The following is a 14,591-nucleotide window of genomic DNA, read 5'->3' on the forward strand; positions in this document are numbered from 1 at the left end:
GAGGTTTTTTGTTTCCCACTATTGCTTTGGTCCAATTATCTCTGTTACAATATCTTTCTGGGTAGAACTACATGTGTTAAATGGTCTCACTATATCCTCTATATTTCTTGCTCTATTCTCCCTATTTTCTTTCTGTTGTCCGTGCTTTATTATGGATAGTCTTTTCAGACTCATCTTCCAGTTTATCAATTCTCCTTTCGGCTTCATCTAATGTGCTAATAACCCCACTTAGAAAATTCTTAACTGCACTTACTATATTTTTCAGTTTAAAATTTTTTCTTTAGTTCTTTTTCAAATCTACTCTTTCAAAAGTTTCTAGTTCCTCATCAAAATTTTCAAGCATGGCTTTAATTTCTTTGAATGCTGTATGTTAAACAGAGTTGGCTAATAATCTGTGACTGATAACTGTAGGATCTATTTTTCAGTCTATTTCTATGGTCATTGTTTCTGATGGTTCTTGCTCTTCTCCTTGTGGGTTCAGTTATCTTTAAATGTTTTCTTGGGGCGCCTGGGTGGCGCAGTCGGTTAAGCGTCCGACTTCAGCCAGGTCACGATCTCGCAGTCCGTGAGTTCGAGCCCCGCATCGGGCTCTGGGCTGATGGCTCAGAGCCTGGAGCCTGTTTCCGATTCTGTGTCTCCCTCTCTCTCTGCCCCTCCCCCGTTCATGCTCTGTCTCTCTCTGTCCCAAAAATAAATTAAAAAAAAAAAAAAAAAAAAAAAGTTGAAAAAAAAATGTTTTCTTGATGCTTTATTTAAAAAGTTAGTGGTAGAAATAATTTGAGGCCCAAAATGACATTATGTTTCTTTAAGAATTATTTTCATTTGCTCTTACTAGGTGTCTAGAGACACTAGCAATCCAAAAGCATTTGAATCCAAGTTGAAGGCCTGAAAACTCGGGCTACAATCTCTGAGAAGGTGAATTTATTTCTAGTTCACTCTTGCTCCTGGGGTGCAGCCCTGTAGGGTTCAAGCCCTTGGTAGAAAACTAAACTCTGACTTTTTTACCCTAGTCCTGTGATCCTGACAAAAACAAAGTTCATTTTTTGCTGCCTCTTCAAAACTGGCAGATAACTTTCAGGGCAAAAATGACTCTCTGAGTGACAGACTTAGCTCTCTGAATGTTGGTCTTCTCTAGTATCTCAGCCCTGTAATTCCTCACTGTCTTGTTAGCTCTTTGATGATGCTAAGAAAGAAAATTTTATATTGTGTCCAGCGGTTTTCGTTGTTATCAATAATGATAAAGGTCCAAAATACTTGGTTTGTTATTACAGAAAGAAATTATTGTTACTTTTTTTTTCCTCTTAACCTACTTCATGTTTCTTCACAGCACTTGTTACTTCCTGACACTCACCTCACACCAAGTATAAGGTAGATTTAAAAATGTGTAAAAAGAGGGACACCTGGGTGGCTCAATCCGTTAACCCTCTGACTTCGGCTTAGGTGATGATCTCACTGCTCATGAATTTGAGCCCCGTGTTGGGCTCTGTGCTGTCAGCTCAGAGCCTGGAGCCCACTTTGGATTCTGTGTCTCCCTCTCTCTCTCTGCCCCTTCCCCGCTCATGTTCTGTCTCTCTCCCTTTCAAAAATAAACAGTAAGAAAATATTTAAAAAATGTATAAAAAGAAAACTTAAGAAATGTTGGAAGTGCTTTATGATATTACACCATAAATATATTAAAGGCAAATGTCAGAGAAGAACATATAAACAAATATGAAAGACAGAAGGCCAATATCCTCAAGATAGTATGAGCTCTTAGGTATAAATAAAATAAAAAACATTTTTCAATTTTATTTTCCAATTTTGTTTGCTCTCCCACTTTATTCGGGTCTCTGTTCATATTTCTTGTCATTGGAAAAGTCCTGATCATCAATTTAAAATAGACACATTCCCATATGTTTCCCCTTACCCTACTCTATTTTTCTGCATAGGATTTATCACAACCTGCTTGTTTGCTATGCTTTTATCTGCATCCTCCATCACTAATGTAAGCTGTGAGAGAAAAAGAGACTTTATTTTTATTCACTGCTGTATGCTCAGTGCAGAGAACAGTATCTGCTTAATAAATATTTGTAAAATGAATTGGTAAAGTTTTGTCTAAACAGAATGTCTTACTTTAAGAATCATAGAAAATATTTTTAAAGACACAAAATAATAAAAGTACTATTTATGGAGAGGCAAGCATTGTCCTAAATGTTTTATGTGTATTAACTCATTTAATCCAAAATAACCTTATGAGTTAGGTACTATCATGAAACCCATTTTGAAGATGAGCAAACCATATACAGAAAGAAATTAGAAAGCTTGCCTAAGGTCACGCTGCTCATGAGTGTACTGAAAAGAATTAACAATCTGGCCAAATACTTTTCTGCACCAATCAAACTCATCTATTCCTTTTCATACTTAAGAACTCCTGAATATGAATGAAGTCAATTAAATAAAACCACTATCATGATTACCACCACCACTAAGTTTTTAGTACATATACACTAAAGACTGTGCTCAGCATTTTACATGTAATATCAAACTTAATCCTTGCAACAATCTTGTGAAGTAGGTATTATCATCTCTCCTTTACAAAAGGAGAAAACTGAGGCTGAGGGAGGTTAAATTAGTTGCTCAAAGTCTAGCTTGACTTGGGGTTCAATTTTAAGTTTCAATATAGTGCTTGTATTTTAACTATTAGATTTAAAGACCTGCAGTAAAACTTTATGCTTCAAAAGGATAAACAAAGTACATTTCTTGGGAAAAAAAAAAAAAAAAAAAGGAAGCAAGCATTACATACTTCCATTTCAGACATATAATCTTCTGGTTTGTCCATAAATACTGCAGAAACTGGAACAGATGTGTTTTTGGACATCATGAATTTTAATGGAACTTCATGGTAGATTTGATTTCTCTCTCTCATTGTCATTTTCTTTTGAGGAAGTGGTGAATTAATATAAATTACTTTAACAGGTTTTGAACCTTAAAACAGAAACAGAAGAAAGAGGGTGATTAGTTTCTAGTAGTTATATTTAAAAGAAACAAACAAACAAACAAGATACAGGGCAGAAAGATCACCAAACAAAGCAATACAGGATAGGAAAGTGGTAGCACATGTCTCATGTATTTGCCACTCTTGAGCTTGTGATCTTTAGAGATATAAGGCTGAGAGAATTTGGCTAGAAAAATGTTCTCTAACAGATTTTTAAAAAGCTTTTCTGCTTTTTATTGTTATACTTTTGCTGTCATTATTATTCAGTTCTTACAAGACTAGTTCCAAAAAGTGACGAAGTTTTTACCACAGATAATATATTACATTTAGCTCTAAACTGTAGTTTTTTCATTAGACACAGTTCTGTATTTACTACAATTGTTACACAAAATAATATTAATTCTAGAAGATATTAACTTGACTGTCCAAAGAAAGACTATCCTATGCTTACAAGTACAGACCTACTTTCATTCTGAATTCCAGTACCAGACACATAAGTAAGTCCTGGAAACTGACCCATCTGAGGCTATCTAATAAAGTTCTGCATTCCTTTCATTTCAGTGAAAGAAGAAACTCATTATTGCATGTATTTTTGGCTACTCTAAACCGTAATTATTTTTCTCTTTCACCCCACAAAATGAGTACGGGTTCTGTAGACCGAAGAACTCATGCAGGAGTATCAATTCTAGAGTAGCACTATTTAAAAGTTCTACTAAGTATAAATGTAAAATTCACATTCTCCTTAAATCAAAACTTAAGATTTTTTAATCTGACAAATGATCATCTATGTTTAGAGAGTTGAAATAGAACTGGTCCAACTCCGCTTTTGAGAGCGTTACTTGATACAGCAAATCACAAACCTGCAACAGGTATTACTTGAATACACACTGGAATTTCCCACTGTTCCCTGTAGTTTGGTCCATGATTATTTAATAAGGTAAATAATGATTGACTAGTTAGAGCTATCTGAGGGTGATATCTTGAAACAAGCTTCTCTGCATTTGGATCTTTACTAATATCCTGAAAAACAAAATACAACTTGTTACTTGATTATATTTATTGGAAATTTCTTTGAGGAAGTAACAAAAAGAAGGGAGACATTCCACTAGGGGACTTTAGAACAGTAAGATGGTTATGTACTTTATGAGATACAGAAGATTACTTAGGAAAACTCAAAAGCACTTTTCTACTTACGTAATGCATAGCTGCAGCTGTTTTTTCTGGTGTTTCAGTGGTAGATATGTTATCTTTTGAGAGCTGTAACTTTGCAGGCATTGAGGGAAATACCGTTTTCACGTATTTTACACTGCCCTAAGTAAGAAAAAAGGGAATGTCTTATTCCAAATATCTTACATATTTTTCCCCTAAGTCAGGTATTCTTTTCAGCATATGAAACCCTCAACTTAAAATTCTTCACTCTACTTTAGGACCTTCTCAAAGTCAAGACTTCCATGATTTTGTTGGAAAACCTGCATACATGGGTTTTTCTTTTCAAAGAAGGTCCAAGACCAGGGTGCCATGTAATCTTCCTTACCACTTTAAATTCTAACCTCTCATTTAATGAGGTACAAATATAACAGAAACTCTAAAATATCCTCTTTACCCATACTTACTTCCAATGATTGTGAATAAAAACCTTTAAAAGAAAAAAGGTTACCTTCTTTGCATTTAGGAACATTACAAAAGGTGGGAATGAAAAGAAAATCAAGAAATAAAGTTGGTAGTGACATTTTAAAAAATATCAAGGACTGTTATCCACAAAATAAAGAAGACCCATTTGTATTGCATATTTTAAAAGTTCTATCTCATTATTGTTCAAAATCTAAACATAAATATTGTCTGTGAAATACAGATGATGTTTCAGACAAAAACAAGTTTATACTTTCATTGGTAAACCTTACCAATGCGAGAAGAGTTTTTTCTAACTTTAATCCCATCTCTATTCTGAATGGGAAGAATCCCATTAAGCTGGTGACTTCATGGAGAGTATAGAACTCTGGATACTTTTTCACTTGTTCAATGCAAGCTTTTAAAATTTTCTAGGGAATAGAAATTAAGAGACAATCATTTGTATCATACGTCTGCAATAATAAAACAAAAATAACTTAGTTACATGTGACTATATAATTGTTCATTGAAATATTAAATTCATCTCATTAATCAAACTTCCAAAAATCAAAGCATAATGTATATTCCTTTAGTTAATCTCTTATTTTTCATAATTCTTTTTAACCTAATTTCTTAAAATTGATATTTAAAAATATTAAAACTAGCAACTGTATTAAAATTTAAAAATAGAAAAGATGCATATTTTCTGTGCTATTTAAGAAACTGTCAAGGAAATAAAGTCACATGAAAATTTCAACACACTTTCCTGCAATAAAAGCAGTTATATGACTAATTAGAAATAAGTAAGTTTAATACACTAATGATTCCCAAGCACAATAAATTAACAAAGAAGTTATCTCACAGACCACTATAATCTACAATCTAAACAAATAAATAACAGGGGTTTCTGGGTGGCTCACTCAGTTAAGCATTTGACTCTTGATCTCAGGCTCAGGTCATGATCTCAGTTCGTGGGTTTGAGCCCCGCATCAGGCTCTGCACTGAGAGGACAGAACCTGCGGAGGATTCTGTCTCTCCTTCTCTCTGCCCCTCCCTACCACTCTCTCTCTCAAAATAAATAAAAAAACTTTAAGAACTAAGTAAATAACAAAAGTTATAAATGATGGAGTATTTAGTATTTTCTTTTCTCCAAACTTTTCAAAATACGAATAACTTACCAGGAAATATGATCAACAAGGAAATAAAATTCACAGCTTTACTCAAGCAGAATGTATGACAATTGTGATAACATGTAAATAACTCAAACATGCACAGTACTTTCGGGTGGGAGTGGGGTTATAATTAAAAAACATATGTACATAGGGGTGCCTGGGTGTCTAAATTGATTAAGGGCCCAACTGCAGCTCAGATCATGATCTCATGGTTTGTGAGCTCGAGCCCTACATTGGGCTGTCTACTATCAGCACAGAGCCCGCTTTAGATCCTCTGTCCCCCTCTCTCTCTGCCCCTCCCCTGCTCTTATACATGCGCTCACTTTCTCTCAAAAATAAGTATTTTTTAAAAAACCCACAAAACACATGTATATCATCTTCTAAGAAACTTAGTTTTTTTCTCCTGTCAATCTAATCTGAACCTTTTAGAATATATTTTACATCATAAGAGTAATTAGCAATAAGCATATCTTTGTAATATCTTTATATCCTCTTTCACTTCAGACATTTATGAAATTTGTCAAGTTACAAATCAATAACTTTACTCCAGTCTATCTTTTCATCTAGTTTCATATCCCCTTCTCCTCTTATTTAATTCTTACTGCCCCGTCTTTCACATTTTCTCCCTCAATCCATGCTTTTCAATGCTGACTTTGATATTTTATTCAGGATATACTTGCAACTAAGGCAGATGTGGGTTAATATGGAAAAATTCTGTTTGTTTTTAAAAATCCTAGTCAACTGCAAAGTGAAATTTGCATAAAATCTTTGTTCCTTATTTATATTAGTTAACTTCCACCCCTAACATTCCCATCTTATGGCAGTCATTATAAGAAGTTGAACATACGGGCAAAGGTAAGCAATATATAAGAACTGTATGACACAGAAACTATTCTACTTGGATGTTCACTGGCACATCTTTCTTGGTAAAAACTCTACTGGATGTTTCACAGGGTTTTACTGAATTCACTAATTAGGGATTCACAGAAAATCTAACACAGTTTTACTCCTATAACGAGATAGATTACTATATATTATTGTTGTTGTTATTATTATCTGAGAGAGAGGGATAGAGAGGACAAGCTGGAGAGAAGGACAGAGAAAGGAAATCTTAACCAGGCTCCAGGCTCAGCAGAGCCTGACACGGGGCTCAATCCCATCCTGGGATCATGACCTGAACTGAAATCAAGAGTTGGGACGATTAACCTACTGAGCTACCCAGGGACCCCATTTTTTTTTAAGCGTTTTGTTTTTTTAGTAATCTCCACACCCAATGTGGGACTCGAACTCACAATCCCGAGATCAAGAATCACATGCTCTTCCAAATGAGCCAGTTGAGGTGCCCCCATTACTATATATTATTAAAGATATTTCATAACTGGTAGGTACTAAGCAACTAAAGAATCATTATTTGATACATTTAAGACGCTTTAATAATTTGTCTTTGAAAAACAGCTATGAGGTTAAGAGATTCAGGCTATTTCCCATCACCCAACCTCTGAATGTTATTTAACACCCTAAATATCTTGAAAACTAAATACACCAAAAGCATATACATGTACACAATACAGATTTATCATTACAAAGAAAGGTGAAAATGATTCAGCTCCCTGAATTCAGCTCCCAAAATTTTATTTTGGGCCAGAAAGGAAAAACATAGTATCATACATGTTTGAAACTTAAAAATTTAAAGGACACTACTTCTGGCAGTATGGTAGGGTCGGTACTTTGAAGAGGACTTCTACCCAAATCCCACTAGATACGAGATAAGTCACAGCTAACAATTTTTATGCATTATTGGACTTGGTACAAAGCAAAAAGAATCTCAAGGACCCTAAGTAAATAAATAACCCCCAAACACCTAGAGCGAAAAGAAACAGGAGCAGTGAACAGTAAGAAAACCCATGAAAACTGAGGTGGCTTGAGGGCAAATGCCTCCACCTGTGGCAAGATCCGGTGAGGTAAGGAGCTGAACATGTGATTCTTACACTTACGCCTTACAAAACAGAGATGTGAACAGATATTTGTACATCCGTGTCCACAGAAGCATTATTCACAACTGTGAAAAGGCACAGTAACCAAAGTGCCCATCAATGGATGAATGGATAAAAAAAAATGTCCAAATACTTACAATGGAATATGTATTCAGCCTTAAAAGAGAAGATTTAGAAACATGCCATAACATGGATGAATCCTAGTTGAGAGTTATTGTTTAATGGATGCGATAAAATAAGAACTACTATTGGGTCTTTGTCTTGGTTCCTGACACAGGGCACCTAAAACCTTGGAATTTCCTGAGTGATAAGAAGGAAGGTCTTTTGTATGCTACAGAGATGACTCATGGCTCCTAGATAACTTCAGGGTGGGGGATGTTTGCCAGGAAAGTCCAAGGCCCATTACAGGGCTACAGGTTGACCTACTCACCAACAACCCATAGTTTATTCAATCATGCTTAGGAAACAAAGCCTCCATAAAAACCCCTAAACAATGGGGTTCAGAGAGCTCCAAGGTTGGTGAACACATGGTGGTACTGGGAGGGTGGTGTGCATAGAGAGGGCATAGAAGCTCTATGCCTCTTCTTCCATTTCTTGCCAAATGCATCTCTCTCCTCCATTTACAATCAACTAGAAATAGTAAGTAAAGTGCTTACCTGAGTTCTATAGCAAATTATTGAACTAGAGAAAAGGGTCATCGAAACCCTAGGCCTACTGTCCTGAGGTGGAATACTGGTTGATGTGGGGGAAAAAAAACCCACATAGTTGGTATCAGAAGTGTTGTTAGAGCAGAAACAGTTCAGAAATAGGTATAAAGTCTCAATTTTGCAAGATGAAAAGAATTCTGGAGATTGGCTATATAACAATATGAATGTACTTAATATTACTGAACTGCACACTTAAGATAGTAAATTTTGTGTTGTATTTTACCACAACTAAAAATAAAATTTAAAAAGGGGAAGGAAATTCTGACACATTCTACAATATGGCTGAACCTTGAAGAAGACATCATTCTAAGTAAAATAAGCCAATCACAAAAGGACAAATACTCTACTTACGTGAAGTACCTAGAAAAGTCAAATGTCAAATTCATATAGCTAGAAAGTAGAATGGTGGTTGCCAGGGACTGGGGAAAAGAGGGAACAATGAATTATTTAGTGGGTACAGAGTTTCAGCTTGGGAAAATGAAAAAGTTCTAGAGATGGGTGGTAGAATTACATTCACAAAAGTATATAAAAGTATTTCATGCCATTCAACTGTCCTTAAAAACGATTAAAATAGGGGCACCTAGGTGGCTCCGTTGGTTAAGCATCTGACTCTTGATTTTGGCTCAGGTCATGATCTCATTGTTCCTGAGTTCGAGCCCTGCATTGGGCCCCTGCTTGGGATTTCTCTCTCTCCCCTCTCTCTGCCCCTTTGCCGCTCACACACACTTGACTGTGTGCATACACTCCCTCTCAAAATAAATAAATAAATACAAATTAAAAAAAAAAAAAAGATTAAAATGGTAGCTTTTATGTTATGTATATTTTACCACAGTTAAAAAGTGGAGGCGGGGAGGGAGAGAGAAGGAGGGAGGGTGGGAAGAGGAAGGAGACAGAAAAATGGAAAAGAGACGGAGGTCTGACCTAGGCAATATGGGAATCTCGGGAAGACAGGTTGAGAAAATGAAAGAAAAGCAATAAATGAAAATGGCTGAGAATTTTTCAGAACTGAAGAAGGAAAGGAATCTACAGATACAAGAAACATAATGAACCAAGCATCATTTAAACACACATACACTGTAATGAAACAGTAAACCACCTAATATAAAGAACAGTCAAGACAGAAAAGAGAGATTCCCTAAAAGAAATGACAGATAACACACCTTTCTTTCTTTTTTAATGTTTATTTGGGGAGGGAGGGGGAGAGGAAGAGAGAGAGAATGAAAGAGAGAGAGAGAGAGAGGGAGAGAGAATGAATCTCAAGCAGGCTCCATGCTGTCAGCACAGAGCCCAACACGGGGTTTGATGTCACAAGCCATGAGAGTATGACCTGAGCTGAAATCAAGAGTTGACACTTAAGTGACTAAGTCACCCAGGTGCCCCCTGATAACACACTTTTTTTTTTTCACACTTTTCAATAACAGTAACATTCACCAGACAAAGAATTATTATCTTCAGATAAAGAAACAAAACAGTCAAATTAGAATTATGTATGGAGTAAAACCATCTAATCAGAAAAACAAAAAAAAATATTTTCAGATGAACAAACCAAAAGACTGTTTATCACCAAGAGACCTTCATCAAACAAACATCTAGAACACGTAGCGTTTGAGGAACAATGAAGAGGATCTCAGAATGTGATTTGAGAAGAGATTGAAAGTCAAAAAAATTATCAAAATTTGTGGATAAAACAAATATTGCCCATATAAAATAATAATGTAGATAGGTTTAAATAAGAGACAGCATTAAACAATATCAGTCAGGAAGGGTGTGATGAAAGTCAAAATGTTCTATGGTTTCTGCAGACATATAGACTGATAAAACTGAATAGAACCAGGAAATTGACCCACACATCAATAGTGACAAGACAATTCAGTGAGGGAAAAAATTCATTGTAAAAATTCAAGTGTAACCATTAAGAGAACAGAAAAACAATGAACAAATTCCAAATTAATAAGGAGGAAAAGGAGAAAAAACATCAATCCCCTCAAAAGAAGTAAAAATAGAACTGTAGAAAAAGACAAAAAGAAATCACAAACAAGTCTGTGTACATCAATTATCATAATGAATGTAAATGACTAACCTTTCCATTTAAAAGGCAAGAGAGGTCAAGAGTTTACTCAAAAAGAAAAGGAAAAAAAAATCTAGCTAAACACTATTTTAAGAGATATTTGTAAAATACACGTTCTACAGATTCAAAAAACCCCATTAAAATCCCACCTAGCTCTTCTTTAGAAATTGACAAGTGGGTTCCAAAATTTACAAGGAAATAAAAAGGACTAAAAAGAGCCAAAAACAATTTTTAAAAAGAACAAAGTTGCAGGACTTACCCAACATGGTTTCAAAACTTACTAGAAGACTAGGTGATGCTGGCATAAAGACATATATAGATTAATGAAATAAAATAAAGTCAGGAAAGTAACCCACATATTGGTGGCGACAAGGCAATTCAATGAGGGAAAAAAGAGCTTTTTCAACCAATAGTGCTAGGCAGAGTTTCTCATCATTGACAGTTTCAACATTTTGGACCAGATACTTCTTTGTGGTGGGCGGGGCATCCTATACACTTAAAGGCATTTAGCAACATTCTTGGCTCTACCCACTAGACGCCACAAGAACTCGTTTCTCAGTTGTGACAATCAAAAATGTCTCCAGAAATTACCAAATGTTCTCTGGGAGGCTAAAGCACTCTCAGGTGAGAATCATTATGCTAGAACTAGACATCCATTCAAAAGAAGAATAAACTTTGATCCCAACATCACATTTTACACCAAAAAAAACCTTGAACATTCACACTCAAACTATAAAACCTCTAGGTTAGGGTTTTTCAACACAAGCATTACTGTCATTTTGGGCTGGATAATTCTTTGTTGTGGAGATGTCATGTGCATTGTAGTATGCTTAGCGGCATCTCTGACCTTTAGCCAGTAGATACTGGTAGCATTCTGCCAGTTGTGACAACCAAAAATGTCTTCTGACATCGCTAAAGTCCATAGGGGTAAAGAAGTAAACATGATCCCAGGTGAGAACTACTTGGGGTCGGCAAAGATTTCTATGCTAGAATACAAAAAAGTCTTATTTTATATATATATATCCTCTAGATTGTTTAAAAGTGAAATGACCTTAAGTGTCAACTTGAGGATATAGAGCAACAAAACTCTCAAAACTGCTGGGTAGACTGTAAATTGGTATAATCCTTTGGAAAACAGGTTAATATTATGTTCTAAAGTTGAAATATGCATACTTATGACCCAACAATTTCATTCCTGGGTATATACCCAGTAGAAATGTGCACATGTGCACCAAGAGACATGTATGAGAATTGTCACAGAAGCACTATTTAGAATAGCTCCAAATAGGAAATGACTCAAATTGTGATCAATAGAATACATTGTAGTTTATTCATACAATTAACAATGCACAGAAATGAAAATTAATGAACTGTAGCTACACACATACATGCATCTCACAAACCTAATGAGTGAAGGAAGGAAGAATTCTGTTCACTTAAAACTCAAAAAAAAAAGGCAAAAGTGAGCTTAAAGAAGTACCAAAATAAAGGGTATGGAAATTATCAATACCAAACTTGTATCACTGATAACTTCTCAAGGAGGAAGAATGTTACCATCAGGAGGGATACATAGGGCGCTTGTGGGTTACTGGAAATGTTTTATTTCTTAACTTGGAAGAGAGTTACATAGGTGTTCACTATATAATTATTTGTTAAGCTGTTTATATTTGGTCTGTATACTTTTCCGTAAGTATACTGCATTTCATAATATAAAATTAAAATTTTTAAACTGTAAAAAATCAGGAAAAGATCAGTGAGCCTTTAGAGTGGAGATATAAAATGTAAATTAGACAAAATATGTTGCCAAGTCAATCTGACTAAAAAATAAGACTTAACGCTGATTGTTAGCTATCAAATAATGTACTTTGTCAACAAACATTTTTATATTCATGTAGTTAAATTCAGCACTTGAGAACTGTGTGTCAGGCATTATTCTAGTCATTGGGAACACAGCAGTGCACAAAAAAGTACTTACATACAAGTTGTGGAGAAAGACAATAAAAAAGAATCAACATGGTAAAGGGAACCCTGAAAGCGATGCTATGTTTTTAGGGTAATTAGGGATATCCCCACTGATACTTGGCATCTGAACAGAGAGAGACTTTAAATCAAGACACTATTCCACGCACCTCTCTGGGAAAAAGCTGCCAGAAAGATGGGAGGAGCCAAAAGCCTTAAGGCAGGACCATGCTTGGAGTATTCAAGTAACACAAAGCCCAGCAGGCTGGAATAGAACAACTGGGAGGGAGGTATGTAGGAGATGAAGCAGGCTGGTGTGGGGGGGAACTGAGAGGGTGTGATCACAAAGGGCATTGCAGAACTCTGTAAAGACCTCTTTCTGAGTGAAGTGAGAAACCATTTTAAACCAGTGACATGAGGGGATGTGACTTAGGTTTTAAAACCATCATTCTGGTCCTTTCAAAGGCACTATTAAAATAGGAAAAGCTACAATTCCTTTTCTATATGGAAAGATATGATACTTGGTTTGAGTGTATCACATATAGGTTCGGAGAAAAGAAACACGTAATGCTTCCTTTTATTTAGAAGAATCATTCTTTTAGTTGATATTAATAGCAAAATTTCACCTTAAAAAGTGTTCAAAAAATGGTAAAACTAAAATCCTCTGCTGTCCCCCAATTTACAGTGACCAGTTTTTTTTAATTATGGTAAAATACACAGAAAACTTACCATTTTAAACCATTTTTTACATTTAAGAGTTCAATAGTGTTAAGGGTATTACAATGTTGTGTATAATGACTAATTTTAAAGACTTTAAAAAAATTCAGAGCAGTGTTGATGTTTTTAGATAAACTCCAGTACAATAATACATATTATTAATAAAAACAAGTATGAATATACTACAGTATATGATTTTGAGATGCTAGTATTTCCATTATCAAAATATGTGATGAATAAAAGACCTATTACACACAATTTGTTCTCTAAATTGGTGACATTTCCATATGATTTTGGCAGGATCATCACACATTTTAAAATGCTGTTATTGCTTATTTCTCAGCAGTTTAAATAAATGTGATTTTTTTTTTTTTTTTTTACCTCTGTGAAGAGACGAGCATCATCAGAAAGCATATTATAATCCTGTGCACATTTCTTTGCAGAATTCTGCAAAAACTTTAGGAATTCAGTAACTTCTTCATTCACATGTTTTTTCATATCCTGATTTTTAAAAAAGTAGACACGTCTTGGAATAAGAAGCTTAATTAAAAACAATCACCTCTCAATCACTGCTCTAATAATCTGGATTTAAAGACTAATTAAAGTATCACATCCAAAGCAGAAATCAGAAAAATAGTAAGAATTATTATATAATAATGGCAAACTTGTTATTAAAAACACTACATTGTATATCAATGTTAAAACACTATGTTGAACACTTGCAACTAATACAATATTGCATGTCAACTACACTTCAATTTAAAAAAATTCATAAAAATAAAAAAGCAAATGACTATTGTACTACCTATTTAGGAATCATTAAGCTTTTTTATAAAATGCTCTAAATTAACATAAAAAAAGACAAACATCCAAATGGAAAAATGTGCAAATAACATGAATAGGCAAGTTATAAAAAAAAAAAAAAAATAGAAATGGCTTATAAGCACATAGGAAAGACTTACTTTCATTACCAAACACTGTAAATTAATATGAAACAAGGGATCACCATATTTTCCATATCAAATTAGAGGCAAAAAGGTAATGTGCTGCATTAGTGAAGATACATATTTTTTTAAAGAAATTTTTCATACAATAGTGATACAAACTGGTTTAAACTTCTTGTAGAACAATTTACTCAGGTATAAATACAGATTGAAGCCTTAAAAACATGTATAGTTTTGATCAGGCAATCATATTTTTAAGAATTTATCTTAAGGAAATAAGTATAAATGTGAACAAAGAGTTTGCAACAAAGATGTTCAATACAGCATCATTTATATAATTGAAAACTTAAAACTAAAGAAATTAAAAACTTAAAATTGTTTGTGAGCATTATAAAACTGTATTGCTAGTACTTAAGATGGACTGGAGTGAAATATGCTCAGAACCAAA

The 14,591-nt window shown here is 34.5% G+C and overlaps 1 protein-coding gene across 9 annotated transcripts in view; it reads right to left on the reverse strand.

Annotated features, from left to right (window-relative positions):
- The window catches only part of ICE2 (interactor of little elongation complex ELL subunit 2), a 63,242-nt gene that overhangs the window by 38,597 nt on the left and 10,054 nt on the right, over positions 1 to 14,591 (reverse strand). For all 9 annotated transcript variants that reach the window (XR_015252683.1, XM_086710835.1, XM_086710836.1 and 6 more), the window contains 5 exons: positions 13,581 to 13,700; positions 4,876 to 5,013; positions 4,169 to 4,285; positions 3,835 to 3,994; positions 2,783 to 2,964 (listed from right to left, as the gene is read on the reverse strand). Coding sequence is in view for 8 of the 9 variants with exons in the window: in XM_086710835.1 (XP_086566961.1) it covers positions 2,783 to 2,964; positions 3,835 to 3,994; positions 4,169 to 4,285; positions 4,876 to 5,013; positions 13,581 to 13,700 (717 nt within the window). In the remaining variant the exon portion in view is untranslated. The remainder of the gene's footprint in view (positions 1 to 2,782; positions 2,965 to 3,834; positions 3,995 to 4,168; positions 4,286 to 4,875; positions 5,014 to 13,580; positions 13,701 to 14,591) is intronic.

Source organism: Puma concolor, chromosome B3 (genome assembly GCF_028749965.1).
Source record: "Puma concolor isolate L17-30 chromosome B3, mPumCon1.1.hap2, whole genome shotgun sequence".
NCBI classification, from domain to species: domain Eukaryota; kingdom Metazoa; phylum Chordata; class Mammalia; order Carnivora; family Felidae; genus Puma; species Puma concolor.